This window comes from Aquarana catesbeiana, linkage group LG07, assembly GCF_042186555.1.
Source record: "Aquarana catesbeiana isolate 2022-GZ linkage group LG07, ASM4218655v1, whole genome shotgun sequence".
In the NCBI taxonomy this organism is placed as follows: domain Eukaryota; kingdom Metazoa; phylum Chordata; class Amphibia; order Anura; family Ranidae; genus Aquarana; species Aquarana catesbeiana.
The window spans coordinates 340,578,053-340,598,133 of record NC_133330.1 but is presented as its reverse complement, the minus strand read 5'-3'; the positions used below and the strand labels follow the sequence as shown (position 1 = coordinate 340,598,133).

General features: G+C 47.0%; 1 protein-coding gene across 4 annotated transcripts in view; it reads right to left on the bottom strand.

Annotated features, from left to right (window-relative positions):
• Window positions 1-20,081, bottom strand: part of ST3GAL3 (ST3 beta-galactoside alpha-2,3-sialyltransferase 3) — a gene marked incomplete at its 3' end in the record, with an annotated part of 495,733 nt that overhangs the window by 45,433 nt on the left and 430,219 nt on the right. For all 4 annotated transcript variants that reach the window (XM_073593923.1, XM_073593922.1, XM_073593925.1 and 1 more), the window contains 2 exon segments: window positions 68-163; window positions 4,967-5,030. In XM_073593923.1, coding sequence (XP_073450024.1) covers window positions 68-163; window positions 4,967-5,030 — 160 coding nt within the window.

The following is a 20,081-nucleotide window of genomic DNA, read 5'->3' as shown; positions in this document are numbered from 1 at the left end:
ACACATGCAGACCAGCTGACATCTCCGCTCCGGAGTTTATTATTTTAGGCCAATGAAAGGCTCTTACCTGACAACCACTTCGTACTCGTCGATTTTTGATCCTAATGACTTGTTGGCGAGCACCCCTCCGTTCCCTACGATGATACATCGCCGACAGCTCAAACTGTGGAGGGAATGAATATCAATCAAGAAATATGACATGTGTTTATATGCTAGAAAGTCAGTCTTTGTCTACAGATAATAAAGACAGATAAAACTGTCCTGAATGAAGGATCTCTGAGTCTTTCCACAATCTACATCTGTTTTTTTTTCTTACCTCAGCTTGGCAAGTTTCAAACTTTTACGGTATCAGTTCTATGGTATTACCCACTCCCTAGGATTTCGATTCTATAAAGTGGCCTTAAGCGTGCAGTCAAAATTCCAGCGCTCAAAGTTTTTTTTTCTTTTCCACACAAGATTAATAAACATGCACACTTGGATCAGTAAAGCATGAATGTTTATAGATATACTATATCACCAAAAGTATTGGGACACCTGTCTTTACACACACGAACTTTAATGACATCCCAGTCTTAGTCCGTAGGGTTCAATATTGAGTTGGCTCCGCCCTTTGCAGCTATAACAGCTTCAACTCTTCTGGGAAGGCCGTCCACAAGGTTTAGGAGGGTGTCTATGGGAATGTTTGACCATTCTTCCAGAAGAGCATTTGTGAGGTCAGGCACTGATGCTGGATGAGAAGGCCTGGCTTGCAGTCTCCGCTCTAATTCATCCCAAAGGTGTTCTATCGGGTTGAGGTCAGCACAGGCCAGTTTCATGCTCCCAACTTTGTGGGAACAGTTTGGGGACGGCCCCTTCTTGTTCCAACATGACTGTGCACCAGTGCACAAAGCAAGGTCCATGAAGACATGGATGAGCGAGTTTGGGGTGAAGGAACTTGACTGGCTTGCACAGAGTCCTGACCTAAACCTGATAGGACACCTTTGGGATGAGTTAGAGCAGAGACTGCAAGCCAGACCTTCTCGCCCAACATCAGTGCCTGACCTCACAAATGCTCTTCTGGAAGAATGGTCAAACATTCCCATAGACACACTCCTAAATCTTGAGGACGGCCTTCCCAGAAGAGTTGAAGCTGTTATAGCTGCAAAGGGTGGGCCAACTTAAAATTGAACCCTCCGGACTAAGACTGGGATGTCGTTAAATTTCATGTGTGTGTAAAGGCAGGCATTCCAATACTTTTGGTAATACAGTGTATGTAGATGGCTGCAGCCTCGGTTTACCTTTAGCAAACAAAACAGAGACTGGCTGAACTAATTCAACATGGCAGACCTTCCTTCCGGTAATAACAGACATATTAACGTTCTAACCTGGCCAATATCGGCCAACTGGGAGACAACCATCCAAGTAAAGGGTTCCCTATACCAAGATAAATCCTATATGGTGTATCAATTCTTCTGCTGACTAGATGTAGGCACTAAGCATGGGCTTGTCCTCACCCCCAACTGTTAACACAAATGGAAAAAAATAGGTGGCAGCACAGTGCAACATTCAACAATTGTAAAACTTTATTATTCCAACACAAACTTCAAAGACATCTTTCTTTGGAGAGCATCTGACAGGTGGTGAGGAGGCGATGTATCACCACCTCCATCGCCTGCTTTTACCCCTTTTAACTCCGCCTAAACCACGTGAGTTGCACACGGTTGCAGGGCACCTCCATTCAGGAGAATGGTTCGTGTTCAGCAGGTGGTACTGCCCACTGCACACAACAGTGGGGGATAAATCTTGCTGTGCCTTGATGTATACACCCCTGGCTGCTTAAGGGGGTAGTGGGTGGGGGCTGTAAAACCATGGCGCAGCTGAGTGGTTTTCCTGCTCCCCAACCGCAGGTGTAAACAAGGCTTAAAACAGCATTTTGCTATTTTAGAAAAACATCTCGCTTGTCTTTTGACATGACCTACAGAATCTGATCCAATGCCAGTGGAAGATTATTCCACATTTATACTGCTCTTACAGTAAAATGCCCCTTTGGAAACTGGAAAATGAAGCCTCTATCTCTCCATGTCTTCTATGGTTACCCCCCCCCCCCCCCCTGTGCTCTCTGGTCTCCTCCATTCAGACTTCAAGCAGTATAGAAATTACACTTCAGAACCCGTCACGAAAGTGTTAAAACTGGAACAGATATGTACTATATGGCTGAAGGTTTGCAGACATCTGACTAACTTGGTGTTAATTTGGAGTTGGCCTTCCTTAGGGGCTATAACAGTCTCCACTCTTCTGGGAAGGCTTTCCACAAGATTTTGGAGCACGTTTGTGGAAATTTGTGCCCTTTCAGCCAAAAGAGCATTTGTGAGGTCAGGTACTAATGTTGGATGAGAAGACCTGGCTCACAATCATCATTACTGTTCCACTTTCTAGTATATGCCAGAGAATGAGCATTCATAGATAGACCATATTACCAAAAGTATTGGGACGCCTGCCTTTACACACATGAACATTAATTGCATCCCAGTCTTAGTCCGTAGGGTTCAACATTGAGTTGGCCCACCCTTTGCAGCTATAAAAGCTTTAACTCTTCTGGGAAGGCTGTCCACAAGGTTTAGGAGTGTGTCTATGGGAATGTTTGACCATTCTTCCAGAGACGCATTTGTGAGGTCAGGCACTGAAGTGGAAAAGAAGGCCTGGCTCGCAGTCTCTGCTCTAATTCATCCCAAAGGTGTTCTATCGGGTTGAGGTCAGCACTCTGCGCAGGCCAGTCAAGTTCCTCCACCCCAAACTCGCTCATCCATGTCTTCATGGACCTTGCTTTGTGCACTGGTGAGCAGTCATGTTGGAACAGGAAGGGGCCGTCCCCAAACTGTTCTCACAAAGTTTGGAGCATGAAATCGTCCAAAATGTCTTGGTATGCTGACACCTTCCCTTCACTGGAACGAAGGGGCCAAGCCCAAACCTTGAAAAACCACCCCACACCATAATCCTCTCCTTCACCAAATGATTTGGACCAGTTGTGTGACAATTAATATTCGCTATTGTCTTCCTGAGTCTCCTCCCAGACAATCGGGAAGCAGTTCCTCTGACCCGATTGGCCAGGGAGTCTTAGGACTCCTTGGCCAATCGGGTTTTAGGACACACTTGTTGTTCGCCTGGGAGGAGGATCAACAGCCCGGCACTTCATTCCCCCTGAATCCAAAGGTAATGCCCTGATCGCCGATGTCCTGTCTGTCTCCAGGGTGGTCCATCGCCGCATTCCTGTCCATCTCCTGCAGGTGGCGGTGGGTTGTTTGATTGTGCATTTACGGCCATCTCTGGGTGGCGGGATGTGTGTGCGATCACCGCACATTCCCGGGCCATCTCCTGTAAAAAGGGGGGGGGGGGGGTTTGGTGTTAGTTTGCCACCCCCCCATTTATTAAGCACTGGCCGCCACTGGTCATCAACACAAGTGCAGTGAAGCTCTGCATTCAGGTAACACAGAGTGCCGTGGAATTGCAGAGCACTCTGCTGCAATCGTAACTACCCTGCATGCGTGGGAGTGAAGCCAGGACATTCAAACTGCTGGAGCCCGTGAACCCGGAGTGAGGCTAGGCCATTCAAACTGCCTGAGTCCATGAACCCGGAGTGAGGCCAGGCCATTCAAACTGCCAGAGCCCATGAACCCGGAATGAGACCAGGCCATTCAAACTGCCAGAGCCCATGAACCCGGAGTGAGGCCAGGCCATTCAAACTGCCTGAGTCCATGAACCCGGAGTGAGGCCAGGCCATTCAAACTGCCTGAGCCCATGAACCCGGAGTGAGGCCAGGCCATTCAAACTGCCTGAGTCCATGAACCCGGAATGAGACCAGGCCATTCAAACTGCCAGAACCCATGAACCCGGAGTGAGGCCAGGCCATTCAAACTGCCAGAGCTCATGAACCCGGAGTGAGGCCAGGCCATTCAAACTGCCTGAGTCCATGAACCCGGTGTGAGGCCAGGCCATTCAAACTCCCTGAGCCCATGAACCCGGAGTGAGACCAGGCCATTCAAACTGCCAGAGCTCATGAACCCGGAGTGAGGCCAGGCCATTCAAACTGCCTGAGCACATGAACCTGGAGTGAGACCAGGCTATTCAAACTGCAGGAGCTCATGAACCCGGAGTGAGGCCAGGCCATTCAAACTGCCTGAGTCCATGAACCTGGAGTGAGGCCAGGCCATTCAAACTGCCTGAGCCCATAAACCCAGAGTGAGACCAGGCCATTCAAACTGCCAGAGCTCATGAACCCGGAGTGAGGCCAGGCCATTCAAACTGCCTGAGTCCATGAACCCAGAGTGAGGCCAGGCCATTCAAACTTCCGGAGCCCATGAACCCGGAGTGAGGCCAGGCCATTCAAACTGCCTGAGTCCATGAACCTGGAGTGAGGCCAGGCCATTTAAACTGCCTAAATCCATGAACCCGGAGTGAGGCCAGGCCATTCAAACTGCCAGAGCCCATGAACCCGGAGTGAGGCCAGGCCATTCAAACTTCCGGAGCCCATGAACCCGGAGTGAGGCTAGGCCATTCAAACTGCCTGAGCCCATGAACCCCGAGTGAGGCCAGGCCATTCAAACTTTTAGAGCCCGTGAACCCGGAAGGAAAACCAGGTGAAGATGGAAGCGCCGGGGAGCTGTAACAGCGCTAAAAGGTATGTTTGTCATAAAGTGCTAGTATGTGGTACATACTAGCATATTATGGATTATACCTACCTACAGGGGGCTGAAATTTTTTTTTTGCCAGTTAACTACTGCTTTATTCATTCCAGCATGCTTTAAAAAGGATTTTGAAAAATTTGCACGGAACTTGGTTTTACCTTTCCTCTGAAGGGTGCATCCATTCAGTTGCGCAGTGCTGTTGTTTGAAATAATCCCCCACCCCCCAAAGCCCCATACACTTTATCTGTATTTACATACCCCCAACCTGTAAACTGAATGTTTGAAAAAACACACAGAGATTGTACCTGTCGAGCGCTGGCGTCAGGCGATATTCCTTTGTAACTGACAAGATGTCCTTGATTAAGTTATCTGCACAATAGAAAGAATGTAATGTGATGTTAGCAAAAGGCAACAGTCAGGAATAAAGATTTACAGTAAAGAGTGAAAGATGTAGATCAGCAGATCTGTCTTCATGTCTATAGATGGTCAGCTCCTGGGGGCACAAGCAGACTGTTCTCACCTCTTCCCAGCACTTAGCTCCGGGTATTTAGATAACCCCGCAGAGAAGTACTCTGACACTCGCAGAGTTCTACAAATACAAGGAGCCTGTACAGGGATACGCCATGACATGTGGAATTAAATCAGAAATCCACTTTATTTTCTCCTCTTTATTTAGGAGAAGCTGAAGGATTAAAGTATCCAGATAATGGGATCGTAGAGAAAACCGTCCACTTTACCAGGAACTGCATTACCCAAGCAACTTATCCACAGCCTGGAGAAATGAAGAGTGACATTAATTGGCATCCCTGTCTATCAGAAAGAGACTAAAAGATACAAACGATGCTTCACGTGTCATCTTCCACTGAGGGGTATGAGCATACAGGCTGTGGAACGTGAAAGCTGAACTTCAGTCTTATACACTGCAGAAATAGGAAGAGATAGCCTGGCCGCCGCACACCTCACCCGGTCCTAGTGGTTAGCCGGTAAAAACAGCCTCAGCTCGATTCATCTAGACCATGGCTCCAACATGTTTTGCCCCTGGGGCTTAATCATGATCTCCAAGATTAAGCCCCCCGGGGCAGGGCGAAACATGTCGGAGTCTGGATGAATCGAGCTGAGGCTGCTTTTACCTGTTAACAAAATGGGTAGGGTGAGGTGTGCGGCAGCTGGGTCATCTCTTCCTATATCTGTAGTATGATTTGGGCCTTTCCTCAGCTTGCGCCCTCACTAGTCAGCGGCATCCAACTCATCAGACCTTGAAAGCCTGAGCGGGGGCCCTTAAGCATTTATTATGGGTTTCAGCCTTGTACAGTTGTACCGGCTTCTCTCCTCGTCCTGCTTACTACGCCACTTCTTTAGTCTAACTCCGGCCTTCCCTATTAGTCTTGCACAGTTGTACAGGATCCCCTCCTGGACTGAAATGGCTTCCTCTGATTTCACTGCATACTGTGAGCTTCTCACAATGTGTATTAGAAGTTGCAGCAAGTCAGATGCTGGAGGAAGGGCAGCATCACCTAGTATTCTAGGTGCTTTTGGTAGGAATGGCTGGCTGTACAGTATTTCTGCTGTTATGATGGGGGCTCTGAAGGTTTGTCTTGTAGGAACAAAATCTGGGGCCCTCACTGGGTAAGGTGGGGCACAGGGGTAATTCCCATGGGAAGACTGGAGGGACCCAGTGCCTCCTGATTTGAACGGGTCTACCTTGTCTGGCCATGAGCTGGGAAGGCAGAGAATACATGGTGTTATTGGCCCTTGGGAGTTGGTCCCCCCAGGCAGTTCTGCTGTTAGAAACCACGGGGCCCCAGTCAACCAGACAGTCACCCCCTCCAATAAACACACTATGTTACTATGTTTCAGTTACGAATGAACACAGTGAGTGATTGGTACTGATCACTTATTGTGTTCATTCAGGAAAGGAAGGGGATGGTAAATTTGACATATTTACCGGACCCTTCCCCCCCCACTCTCCATCCTGAAGGATCCTATTGTGTGCTTAGTCACTTTTTTTTGTCACTTAAACTGCGCTTGTGTCTTTTTTGTATGTTTGTACAGAGACAGAGGGTGCAGGTCATCAGGGGGCCTGCGCCGATATCATGGGGAGGTTCTGTGGCCTTCAGATTATTTTGCCTCTCCCCATCTGGAGGGGTCTCTCTTTGGGAGTACTTGGTGGACCATGTTCGGCTGGTCCCTAAGAAGTGGGGTTGACCTGACTTCCGGCCTAGGTAGACCTTGGGGTACCTTGCCTCTGTCAGGAGGCTTGAGCCTCGGGAGGTTGAGGGTTAGACACCCTTCCTCTTCAGAGATTTGGCAATTGTGTACCCTCTGTGTACTTTTTTATGTGCTGTGATTTTACAGTTGACTTTTTTTTTGTTCGACAAAGCACCGAGGAGCTAAAAAAAATGTCCTCCCCAGCCTGACTGTCCCAGGGCCACCCCTCCAATTCATTGGAATTCAGTTCTTTCAATCATCGAGGTTCAGCATCACATGTGGGTGTTACCTATGCAAATACAGTCTCTGCCTGGGAACGCCCACTCCCCCAGACTTACACCCATCCATTCAAGGCATTTTAATATTTGCATAACTCCTCCTAAGAGCCAGCCCACTGCTTGCATCAGGGCTGAGGGCTTATGAGAGGAGTACTGGGGCGGGGGGCTGTTTTCAGGAAGCCGTGTACAGCCCTCTGCCGGCCCCTCCTACCATTCACGATCTGCCTGCATTGAATAGAGAAGCACAGAGACCCAATGATGACATCACTGGGAATAAAATAAGGCATGTCATGATAATGGAAAGGTTTTATTTAAACAGGTTATTAGTATGATGTTGGGTGGGGGCCAGGGAAGGCAAAGTATAAGCAGAATAAACTTCAGCCTTATTTCACTTGACCTTTTAGAAGATTTAACCCCCCTTCATGACCAGGCCATTTTTTGCAATATGGCACTGCGTTATTTTAACTGACAATTGCGCGGTCATACAACGCTGTACATAAATAAAATGTATGTCATTTTTTTCCCCACAAATTGAACTTTCTTTTGGTGGTATTTGATCACCTCTGCGGTTTGTATTTTTTGCGCTATAAACAAAAAAAGAGCGACAATTTTGAAAAAACAAAAAACAAAAAAAACAATGGTTTTTACTTTCTGCTATATAAGATATCCAATAAAAAAAAAAAATTGAAAAAAAATTGTATTTTGCTACATATTTTTAGTAAAAAAAAAATCCCAATAAGTGTATAATGATTGGTTTGTGCAAAAGTTATAACGTCTACAAACTATAGAATATATACTGGAATTTTTTTTAATTAATGGTGGTGATCAGCAACTTATAGAGGGACTGCGATATTGCAGTGGACAATCTGACACGTTGTGGGAACCAGTGACACTAGTAGTGTGATCGGTGATAAAAATATGCACTGTCACTGTACCAATGACACTGGCTGGGAAGGGGTTAAACATCTAGGGCGATCAAAGGGTTAACTGTGTGCCTAGCCAGTGTTTGTGTGTTTACTACAGTGTACTACTTTTACTAAGGGATGTGCTTTGCAGGGAATCAAAATCCATCACATCCCCCACTGACAGGGCAGAGCTCTGCATTGTTTACATTGACAGAGCTCTGTCCTGCCTGCAGTGGCGTTGGGAGGGGGGTGGGCTGACCGGGGCTATAGCTCTGAGTGGGCCCCCAAAAATCCCCAGGTCTCGTATTTCTCATTCAGGATTATTAGCCCCGAGTCCCAAGGCCTAGGGTTGGCCTGGAACTCAGGGCTATACAGGGCCAGACTGCCCTGGGGCCTCTTTGCAGGGCCGATCCTGGGGGTGCACGGGCTGCCTCTGAAGGGAAGGGGGGCGAGCGCCACCAGATTACACAGAGCGGGTGTCTCCCGCTTACCCGGCTCCATGAAGTCCCACCTCCTATGATGGACATCACACTGGTCCAATGGCGGGACATGTGACGTCCATCATAGGAGCCGGGATTTTGTGTGACTGTGAGCGCCGGGTAAAGGGGAGTTCCCAGCTCTGTGTAAATCGGTGGCTCTCCTCTCCCCATGGCTGCACTGGCAAGGCTGTGCTGATGGGCACTGATCAGGCTGCATTGATGGGCACTGGTGAGGCTGCATTGATGGGCACTGAACAGACTGCATTGATGGGCACTGATCAGGCTGCATTGATGGGCAGTGGTGAGGCTGAGCTGATGGGCACTGATCATGGCTGCATTGGTGGGCACAGGTAAGGCTAAGCTGATGTGCACTGGTAAGGCTAAAGCACTGATCATGGCTGCATTAATGGGCACATTTAAGGCTAAGCTGATGTGCATTTTTGGGCACTGGTGGGGCTGCATTGATCAGTGATGGGCACTGGTGAGGCTGCACTGATCAGGCTGCATTGATGGGCAGTAATTAGACTGCATTAATGGGCACTGGTGAGGCTGAGCTGATGGGCACTGGTGAGGCTGCATTGATGGGCATTGATCAGGCTGCATTGATGGGCACTGATTAGGCTGCATTGATGGGCACAGATAAGGCTAAGCTGATGTGCACTGATCAGGCTGCATTGATGGGCACTGGTAAGGCTGCATTGATGAGCACAGGCAAGGCTGAGCTGACAGGCACTGATCCTGCTGCATTGATGGGCACTGGTGAGGCTGCATTGATGGGCACTGGTGAGGCTGCACTGATGGGTACTGGTGAGGCTGCACTGATGGGCACCGGTGAAGCTGCATTGATGGGCACCGGTGAGGCTGCATTGATAGACACTGATCAGGCTGCATTGATGGGCACTGGTGAGGCTGAATTGATGGGCACTGGTGAGGCTGCACTGATGGGCACTTGTGAAGCTGCATTGATGGGCACTGGTGAGGCTGAATTGATGGGCACTGATCAGGCTGCATTGATGGGCACTGGTGAGGCTGAGCTGATGGGCACTGATCAGGCTGCATTGATGGGCACAGGTAAGGTTAAGCTGATGTGCACTGATTAGGCTGCATTGATGGGCACTGGTAAGGCTGCATTGATGGGCACTGATCAGGCTGCATTGATGAGCACAGGTAAGGCTGAGCTGATGGGCACTGATCCTGCTGCATCGATGGGCACTGGTGAGGCTGCATTGATGGGCACTGGTGAGGCTGCACTGATGGGCACTGGTGAGGCTGCATTGATGGGCACTGGTAAAGCTGCATTGATGGGCACTGGTGAGGCTGCACTGATGGGCACTGGTGAGGCTGAATTGATGGGCACTGACCAGGCTGCATTGATGGGCACTGGTGAGGCTGCATTGATGGACATCGGTGAGGCTGCATTGATGGGCACTGGTGAGGCTGCATTGATGGGCATTTGATGGACCAGGCAGCAACCAGCAAGTGAGCCTAAACCCCCCATGATGCTGGGCTTGGGATGGACTTACTTTAAAATGTGGGAGGGGTTATCAAATTTACCTTTGGGCTGAAGTCCCTGATCTTTTATCCACCTAGCATCACCCCTGCCTACCTGTCTCCTCGCTGATCAGCGGGTGCCAGGGGACATCCATCGATCGGCGACCCGACTGTGCTGTGATTAGACACAGCACAATCCAATCAGCAAATGCTGAAAATGGAAATGAATGAATCTAAAAAATGTGAGTCACTCAAAAATGACTGTCAAATCAATGAAAAGGATAAATGAAGACCTCAGGATATGCACCCAATTTATTCATGAATAATTTCCCCTCACTGAAGTGACTTAGCCGCCTGGGCAGCAGATGGTGAGTACAGTGCCAGTGCTGTGAGGTTACATGCTCCTCCAGGATTACACTCCTATAACTCAAACACAAATTGTCTATTTGGCAGCCTTGCAGGAACACTGACATTAATGAACATTCCTCTGCCTACTTCATTGGCATTCCAAGTCGGATATTTATACTGGACTCAAACAGCCCTCAGGAGTTCCTCTCCTACCAGTCTGCCAATGTGTGTGTGGAAGCCATGCTGGAACACAACCGGGAAATGATTGAGGGCCCCTCCTCCATGGAGTATGATAAGTGGACCAGGGGAGCTAACACTCTTATGTCCCTCCACAGTCACACACTATTATTATACATTTATATAGCTCTGACATATACCGCAGTGCTGTACAGAGAACACTGGGCCAGTCCCATCAGTCTCTGCACCAGAGGAGCTTCTCCAACAGGTGGTGCTGTACTGCAGGGTGCTGTTGGCTCACTCCGTTGTGATCTCAGCTGAGAGAAGCAGCAAGCCTGCGGCCTCTCATGCAAGCTTTTTCCAGGCAAGCATGGACCATGTTGGGGAAGATGAAGGTGGAGGCTCTCTAGAGGAACTGAGGTCTACTCTATGTGCTCAAGCTGCAATAGATCCTGGGCCTGTCCCTATGCAAGGGTAGTAATTACCAGTCTTCCAGGATAGAGTGGTGAACAGACTTCGCTGCATTGCTAAGGAGGAACAGAAACTTGCTGCCATGAAAGAAGATCTCAGAAAAAAGAAATCCCTGCAAGTCTGGAAACAGTAAGAGGGAAGTCTCCAAACTGAAGTCTCTGGAGGAGGCATTGGAAAGCAGGAGAAGCTGGTTACTTCTCTGAAGGCAGGCAGCGGTGTGCTCAGAGAAAAGTGTGAGAATGAGGAGAGATTCCAACAGATGATGGAAAGTGCCTGTGCTAGTACCAGTCAGAGGGTGGATACAAGAGTAACAGCGACAGTAAGAATGGGGGGTAAGGAAGTGACTTGACATGGTGGCCCCAGTACTACACATGTCTCAGGATCTGTCGTGTCTCAGTCAGTATCTGCCCTCTCCCTCCCCAGCAGCCTGGGTCATCTCAGGAGGAGGTTGAGGAAAATGGCGGATTGCTGCAGGCCATTACAGAAATGGAATCTCCCTTCAGTGGCACCGACTCATCAGATGAAGATCTTGGTAAAGGAGTGCTTGATGAAAATCTCTTTCAGTGTGTGGAGGACTTTCCTGAGATTGCACCTGCCAACAGATCCTTGCAATCAGCAGGGAAAACTATGGATTTACGGAATGTGCGATCTTGTGTACGCGGCATAACAGTGCAGACCAGGAATGTCCCATGAACATTGAAACTGCAGAGCAGGAGGGCTGTATGAACGCTGAAACAGCTGGTGTTTTTTCTAAACGGAAAACATTACTTGATGACGGGACTGCTGGTATCTGTGGTACTTCTGGGACTATAGTGAGCTGGACTGTTGCGCTGGAGGGGAGGAGGGAGGATCAAGTGGTGGGTAATTTACCAAACCAGATTTCTGAGGTTCCTATGCAACCAGTTAATGTGTCATCTGTCCCAGTTAGGAATTGTGCTAAGGCTGTGTCGGTACAAAGTTATGCTACTGCTGGAAGGGAGCCAGATGTGCGACTTTCACCTAACGCACCTTTCATTAAACGCAGGAATGTGGTATAGCTCAGGTGGGAAGGAGGAGGTTTTCCACCTATCGGGAGGGTGGTTGTGGATAAGATCCTAGCCATGGGATTTAAGGCGGAGGATATTTATGCTCTTATCAGTCCGGCTGGTTCCTTTGAATATGATTTGTCATTTGTGCATCCAGAATCGCTGGATCTGTTTTGGGAATGGTTCAAGCATGTATATGGGGGGGAGGTGGGAAGGGAAAGAGAGTGGCTGGTGCAGAATGCAAGGTGAATGATGTGGAAGTCGGGGTGAATGATGTGGGGGGAGGGGTTAATGGGGGGGGGGGTTTGGAATCGCATCCTGATGGCAATTAAATTTCAAAATGTTTCTTAGCTTGGATTGTGTTTAAGTTGAGATTCGGGGTTTGTAGTCTCTTTTGTTGTCATTAAAATATGTTTCTTTCTAGGTTATCTTGTCAGGAAACGTTTTTCTTTACTTGCTGATGTAAGCACGCTTGTTTTTGTTTAGTTATTGTTTATTTTTATGTAAATATGTTTTTTTTTTTAATAAGCTGTATGTTAGTTTGATTTTTTTTAATAAACAAAAATTTACAGTCACACACTGTTATTTTTATACATTTACAGTGGAGAAAATAATGATTTGATTCCCTGCAGATTGTGTAAGTTTGCCCATTTATAAAGAAATGAAGGGTCTATCATTTCTATCATAGGTGTATTTTATATGATAGAGACAGAATATCAACCAAAAATCCAGAAAAAACACACATGATACAAATGCTTTAAATGGACGTGCATTTTAGTGAGTAAAATAAGTATTTGATCTCCTACCAACCAACAATAATTCTGCCCCCCACAGACTGGATACAGTAGGTGCTCATGTGGTACACAGATTAGTCCTGTCAATGTAAGAAGGTCCTCCAAACGACAACTCGTTATGTGTATAAAAGACAACTGTCCACAGAATGTCTTCTATTCAAACCTCACCATCATGGGTAAGACCAAAGATCTGTCAGAGGACATCGGGGACAAGATTGTAGGACCTGCACAAGGCTGGAATGGGCTACAAGACCATCAGCAGGAAGCTTGGTGAGAAGGAGACAACTGTTGGAGAGATTATTTACAAATGGAAAAATACAAAATAACTACCAATCGCCCTCAGTCTGGAGCTTCATGCAAGATTTCTCCTCATGGGGTAAGGATAGTCATGAGAAAAGGTCCCCATCCTCAAGAAGGCACATGTACAGGACAATCTGAAGTTTGCCAATAAACATCATTCTAAAAGATTCAGAGAAGGATTGGGAGAAAGTACTGTGGTCATTACTTGAGCTCTTTGGCATTAACTCGACTCACCGTGTTTGTAGGAAGAAAAATGCTGACTATGACCCTAAGAACATCATCCCTACAGTCAAACGTGGAGGTGGAAACATGATGCTTTGGGGCTGTTTATCTGCTAAAGTTACAGACCAACTTTTCTGCATTGAGGGGCCAATGGACGGGGCCATGTATTGTAACATTTTGGATGAGAACCTTCTTCCCTCAGCCAGAATACCGAGGATGGGTCATGGATGGGTCTTCCAGCATGACAATGACCCAAAACATACCGCCAAGGTAACAAAGGAGTGGCTCAAGAAGAAACACATTAAGGTCATGGAGTGGCCTAGCCAGTCCCCAGACCTTAATCCTATAGAAAATTTATTGAGGGAGCTAAAACTTCAAGTTTCCAAGCGACAGCCAAGAAACCTTAAGGATTTAGAAAAGATCTGTAAAAAAGTGTGGACCAAAATCTTTCCTGAGATGTGTGGAAACCTGGTCACCAACTACAAGAAACGTCTGACCCCTGTGATCGCCAACAAGGGTTTCTCCACCAAGTACTAAGTCATGTTTTGCTTGGGGATCAAATACTTATTTTACTCACTGAACTGCAACTATATTTATAACATTTGTATCATTTGTGTTTTTTTCTGGATTTTTGGTTGATATTCTGTTTCTATCATATAAAATACACCTCTGATAAAAATTATAGAACCTTCATTTCTTTATAAGTGGGCAAACCCACTCTGCAGGGAAGCAAATAATTATTTGGTTGGCGCTATATAAATCCTGTAAAATAATAATAATAATAACCCACTGTATATAGCTCTGACACATACCGCAGTGCTGTACAGAGAACACTGAGCCAGTCACATCAGTCTCTCTGTATCAGAGGAGCTCACACAGTAGGATCAGTATGTCAGTCACCATTTTTCACCATCTGATGACACTTTACACAGACAAATTTCTTGTTGAACTTTAAAGTATAACTAAAGGCAAAACTTTTTTTTGTTTTGTTTTAGATGGCGTGTGACCCCTGCCAGTTTTTATTGTTGTCTGTGCCCCCATTAGGGAGATTCCCCCTATTTGTCCTGTTTGCCATTATCATTGAGAAGTTAAAGTAAAAGAAAATCCAAAATTTTGGGTTGTCCCCAGAAAAGTGATAGAGGGGAAATCTCCCAATAGGGACACTAGTTCTGGTGACCTGGGGGGGTCCCCAATGGATTCCCTTATTTTGCAGGGATTTCCTCTCACTTCCTGTTTGGCTATGGGACAGGAAATGAAGGGAAATCTCCGCAATGGGACGCAGATGGCGAAAAAAAAAAATCTGACAGGGGTTAGAACCCCTCCCCTAATGCCGCGTGACCGGAATTTCTGGCAGTAAAGGTCCAACAGAATGATTCCGTCGAACATTCCGATCATGTGTGGGCTTCATCTGACTTTTTCTTTCTAAAAATCTGACGGACCTAGAAATAGAACATGTTTCAAATCTTTCCAACGGACTCCATTCCTATCGGGAAAACCATTCGTCTGTATGCTAGTGCGACGGACCAAAAACGACGCAGGGGCAGCTATTGGCTACTGAACTTCCTTTCTCTAGTCCCGTCGTACGTCATCACGTTCTAAACGATCGGACTTTGGTGTGATCGTGTGTAGGCAAGTCCGTTTCAGCGGAACTCCGTCGGAAAGACCGTCAGAGTCTACTCTGAAGGAAAGTCCAGTCGTGTGTACGCGGCATTACTCTATCCTAAATTAAAAAAACAAAGTTTTGCCTATAGTTCTACTTTAAATTGGAGAAAACGTTTGTAAGTGAATAAGGTAGGGTGCAGCAAAATGAAAATCAATGAAATGGGCCCCCAAAAAACGCAGCCATTCCCTATGGTGGAAGGCTATAAAAGAACGACATCTGTACATTGTTTCCTGTTGTGCAGAAAAACACTTGATACAATGTTTCCCCATCCTGGGTCACATGACTGCTGAGGATGGAGCCTCCTAGAAGATTGTAGACGCTGGAGGCTCTGTGCTGTATAACATATGTACATCTGCCACCAATCAGTACCATGGAAATGCCACACGTGCAGATGGTAACACAATGCAATGCAGATGACACAACCAACTATGGAAATTCCCAAATATTACAAAGACTGGACATAAAATAAAGCGGAATATCCGCAGTACTAACGACAGCTCCATTCATAGGGAAGCAGCCGTCCTCAGAGTATATTTATTCGTCTTCCCGCCATCTGGACGCACAATATCCTGGTAACATATATACAAGGCTCTGTAAACAGCCACGGCCGAAAAAGCAGCAAACATTTACAGCCTTCACTATGGAGATGGAAGGGGGCAGGCGATATAAAGGCTTATTTTATGTTTCCTTCAAACTCTTAACAAGTGGGGATCCTCTTGGGATCTACATGACCTGGAGTGACCGAACATTGCGCCACATACAAAATACCAAAAAAAAAAGAAAAAAAAAAAAGGATGTTTTTCTCCTAAATCTGACTTCTGGCCTTCTCTTCAGCCTTGCACGGGCCCCTGTTAGGAAGGGCATGCCAGCAAACATAATGGCGCAATAATAATGGCGAATTCCTGTGCGCAAGGGGCAGGGTGGCATATGGTCACGTAGCTTTCCACTTTGCAACAGACCATTTTAAATGAGCTTTTGGCCCAGAAAGCGTGTGTGCGCGCGCGGCAGGGGCGGATCCAGGGGGGGGGGGGCAACGGGGCAATAGCCCCCTCCGAGAAATGCGGGTGAGTCAGAGAGCCGGCGGGCGGCTCCGTAAGTGAGAGAGCCACCGGGCGGCTCCATAGGTGACAGAGCCGGCGGGCGGCTCCGTAAGTGAGAGAGCCGCCGGGCGGCTCTGTAGGTGACAGAGCCGGCGAGCGGCTCCGTAAGTGAGAGAGCCGGCGAGCGGCTCCGTAAGTGAGAGAGCCAACGGGCGGCTCCATAGGTGAGAGAGACCCGCTGGACGGCTCCGCAGAAGAGAGACAGCAGGCTGGCCCGGCGGCTCAGTTGGTGAGATGTGCCGGCGCCGCTCAATGTGTTTGTTGGCTGCTGGCCAATCAGGGAGCCGGCAGGGGAGCAGAGAGATGACATCATCTCTCACCGCCCGGCGCCCGCCCTGCATCCCTGCAGTTCCCCCCTCACCATGCAGGCAGCTGCGGCAGCAGAGAGATTACATCATCTCTCTGCTGCCTGTCTCTGGGACACAAGAGACCACCTTAGCAGGTGGCAAGTGACAATCTTCATCTGGTGACAGGCGACCTGGCAAGTGACAATCCGCAACATGTGGCAGGCGACGTGGCAAGTGACAATCTGCATCTGGTGACAAGCGACGTGGCAAGTGACAATCCGCAACATTTGGCAGGCAACGTGGCAAGTGACCATCTGCATCTGGTGACAGGTGAGGTGGCAAGTGACACACTCGGGGCTCCCACTGATTCTGCATTATGGTGAGTTAAACTATTTAATTTTTTATAACAATGTAATAATAGTAATAATGGGCTTCAATCATCCTGACACCATAACAACCATGGTGCCATGATGATTGAAGCGCCAACACCAGCCATTTCCCTGATAGATGTACCCCAAAAAAAAATATTTTCTGGCAGTGCCCCTCCCGAGACTAGACTCTGGATCCGCCCCTGGCGCACGGGTGTGTACACGTGCGTCATTTGGGGTGCCGCTAATGATGTATTGGCACCCGCAAGCAGTGCGATTTGAACGTGACCTAGGAAATGTTGACACGACGCGCCCATCCCACAACGCGTTTTTTGGTGTGGACCGGCCCTGAGACCGGAAAGTTCTTTCAGAAGTTCCTCCGTGTTACAAAACGTTGAGAAAGGACGATCTCGCCCTTTTCCTCCACAGCCTGGCTGTCCCTGAACCTGCATTACTGAATGTAGACAGAGCGACCTATTATTAACAAGAAGAGCTGCTCTCTGTTGTTTTAGTAGCTCTAGGTGCAGCCCTTGTGCTGGGAAGAAGTGCATTTCCAATTATTACATAAGACTCGGTCTGACTTACCTGTGTGTGTATTGTATATCCATCTCTCTTAGAATAATAACCATTTTGAATAGAGGTATTATTACATCGGAGGCAATACACACACACAGGAGGTCTGTACAGAATGTCCGCACAATTGCTATACACACAACTCCTGACTAATGAAAGCTATTGAAGAATATAATAGAAGGGTGAGACGGCGGGGGATACTGCGACTGAATACCGCACATTACAGAAGGACATCCCGTACACGTGGAGGGGGGAGCAGCGACAACATTTTAGGGTGAAAATACCTTTATCCAATCCAGATTAGAATTCACAAAGGGCTCCTGTGCCTTATGTGTGCATGGGCAGCTAAACTAACATGGAGGGGCAATTAGAGGCAACCCCCCCCCCCCCCCCAAAAAAAACGCCAGGCGCCCCTGAAATCCACATTAAAAACGTGCAGTGTGCACAAGGCTTTACAATTTCTTTTAGGGCTCATTTACATTTGCTTCGACTTTAAACACACATTAAGGCACCTATCGCTTCAACTGGATTTTTTGATGAGCTTTTGATGCTTCTGTGACACTTCCGTGATGCTTTTTTGAAGCTTTAACCACTTAAAGGACCGGGCCTATTTTCCAAACTTGTTGTTTACAAGTTAAAATCATTTTTTTTTTTTTTGCTAGAAAATTACTCAGAACCCCCAAACATAATATATATATATATATATATATATATATATATATATATATATATTCAGACACCCTAGCCACTTGCCGACCGGCTCCTGTACATATGAAGATGGATATCTCGCTAACGGCAGCAGCTTGCTGCCACAACCGAGGTGTCTATCTCTTTAGGAGCCGGTCGTGTTTACGATAATGGTGGTCTCTGCGGCGGATTCGCCACGAGATCACCGTTATCGGCGGCGGGAGAGGGGCCCCCCCTCCTGCCACTCTCCTGTGCGGCGGAGGCGATCGGGTCCTTGTCGTGGCTGGGTATGGAGACGAGTGAGGCTAAGATGGCCCCCACCCGTCTCCAAACCATTGCAGGGCGGAAGCGACGTCATAAAGTCACTTCCGCCCATACGTCTTAAAGGCACATTTTTTTCAATGTCATTTTTTCAAATGGCAATTTTTTTTTTTTTTTTACTATTGCATTTTAGTCCAAATATGAGATCTGAGGATTTTTTGACCCCAGATCTCATATTTAAGAGGACCTATCATGCTTTTTTCTATCACAAGGGATGTTTACATTCCTTGTAATAGGAATAAAAGTGACCCAATTTTTTTTTTTGTGAAAAAATAAATAAAATCAAGTAAAATAAATAATAAAAAAAAAAAAAATTTTTTTAAAGCGCCCCATCCCGACGAGCTCGTGCACAGAAGCGAACGCATACGTGAGTAGTGCCCGCATATGAAAACGGTGGTCAAAACCACACATGTGAGGTATCGCCACGATCGTTAGAGCGAGAGAAATAATTCTAGCCCTGGACCTCCTCTGTAACTCAAAACATGCAACCTGTAGAATTTTTTAAACGTCGCATATGGAGATTTTTAAGGGTAAAAGTTTGACGCCATTCCACGAGTGGGTGCAATTTTGAAGCGTGACATATTGGGTATGAATTTACTCGGCATAACATTATCTTTCACAATATAAAAAAAAAATTGGGCTAACTTTACTGTTGTCTTGTTTTTTAATTAAAAAAGTGTATTTTTTCCCTAAAAAAAGTGCGCTTGTGAGACCTCTGCGCAAATACGGTGTGACAGAAAGTATTGCAACGACCGCCATTTTATTCTCTAGGGTGTTAGGGAAAAAAAATATATAATGTTTAGGGGTTCTAAGTAATTTTCTCTATTTTTAACTTGTAAACAACAAATCTCAGAAAGAGGCTCGGTCCTTAAGTGGTTAAACACTATTCTACCCCCCTCCCCGCTTAAACTAGCTATGGAGGCCATCACACAATGTAGTAGGACTATTACAGTATGTTACAACTATTTACGTCTTGTAAAATCCAAGGAAGTAAAAATAAAAAAAAATAAGAAAGTCCCCTTTAAATGGCTGTAGTGATTAGACACATGGCGCTCTTCCAAGCTCCCTTTCATGTTGGCTCGTGAAGAATGAAGGCACGAAGCGGTCGCAGCCTCCTCCGTCGCACGCACCACACCACAAACTCCACTACACAGGCATTGTTCGCCCCTGCGCCTCCTCATGCTAAGTGAATTCGCTCGGCAGCCGCACGGCCGGCACAAGCCAGAGGAGAAATGTAACGGTAATTATATCCAGGCCTGTGTGTGCATGACAGACAAGCAGGGATTGTTTCTGCTCTAATGTGAGACATTTAATAAATGTTACGGTGAACATGAATGGGATGGGTTGAGCGGGGAGCTGGCAGCGGGGCAGACGGCCGACTGGAAATGTCAATGCTCTTATTCAGGAAATCTGGGCACTGCATTTACAAGACAGCACTCTGTCACTTCTAATGTTCTACCAAAACACACGTCCACATATTCAACACTTATTCATTCAAAAGTAATGAGTCCTTCCACAAGCTCTGGTGAGGCCGATCGGGTTCCCGTCCGAGGGGTTCCCAGAATGTGACTCAACAGAAGTGCTAGGAGGTATATGGAGGACACTCTGATCACGACTGCAAGAGAGATATTTTTCTCATTGACCCCCCCGTCCACCATAAATTGGTTTTATTAGGGAATTCCCAAGGTCTTAAAATTATTTTAAGGGTTCCTCTGGGGTAAAA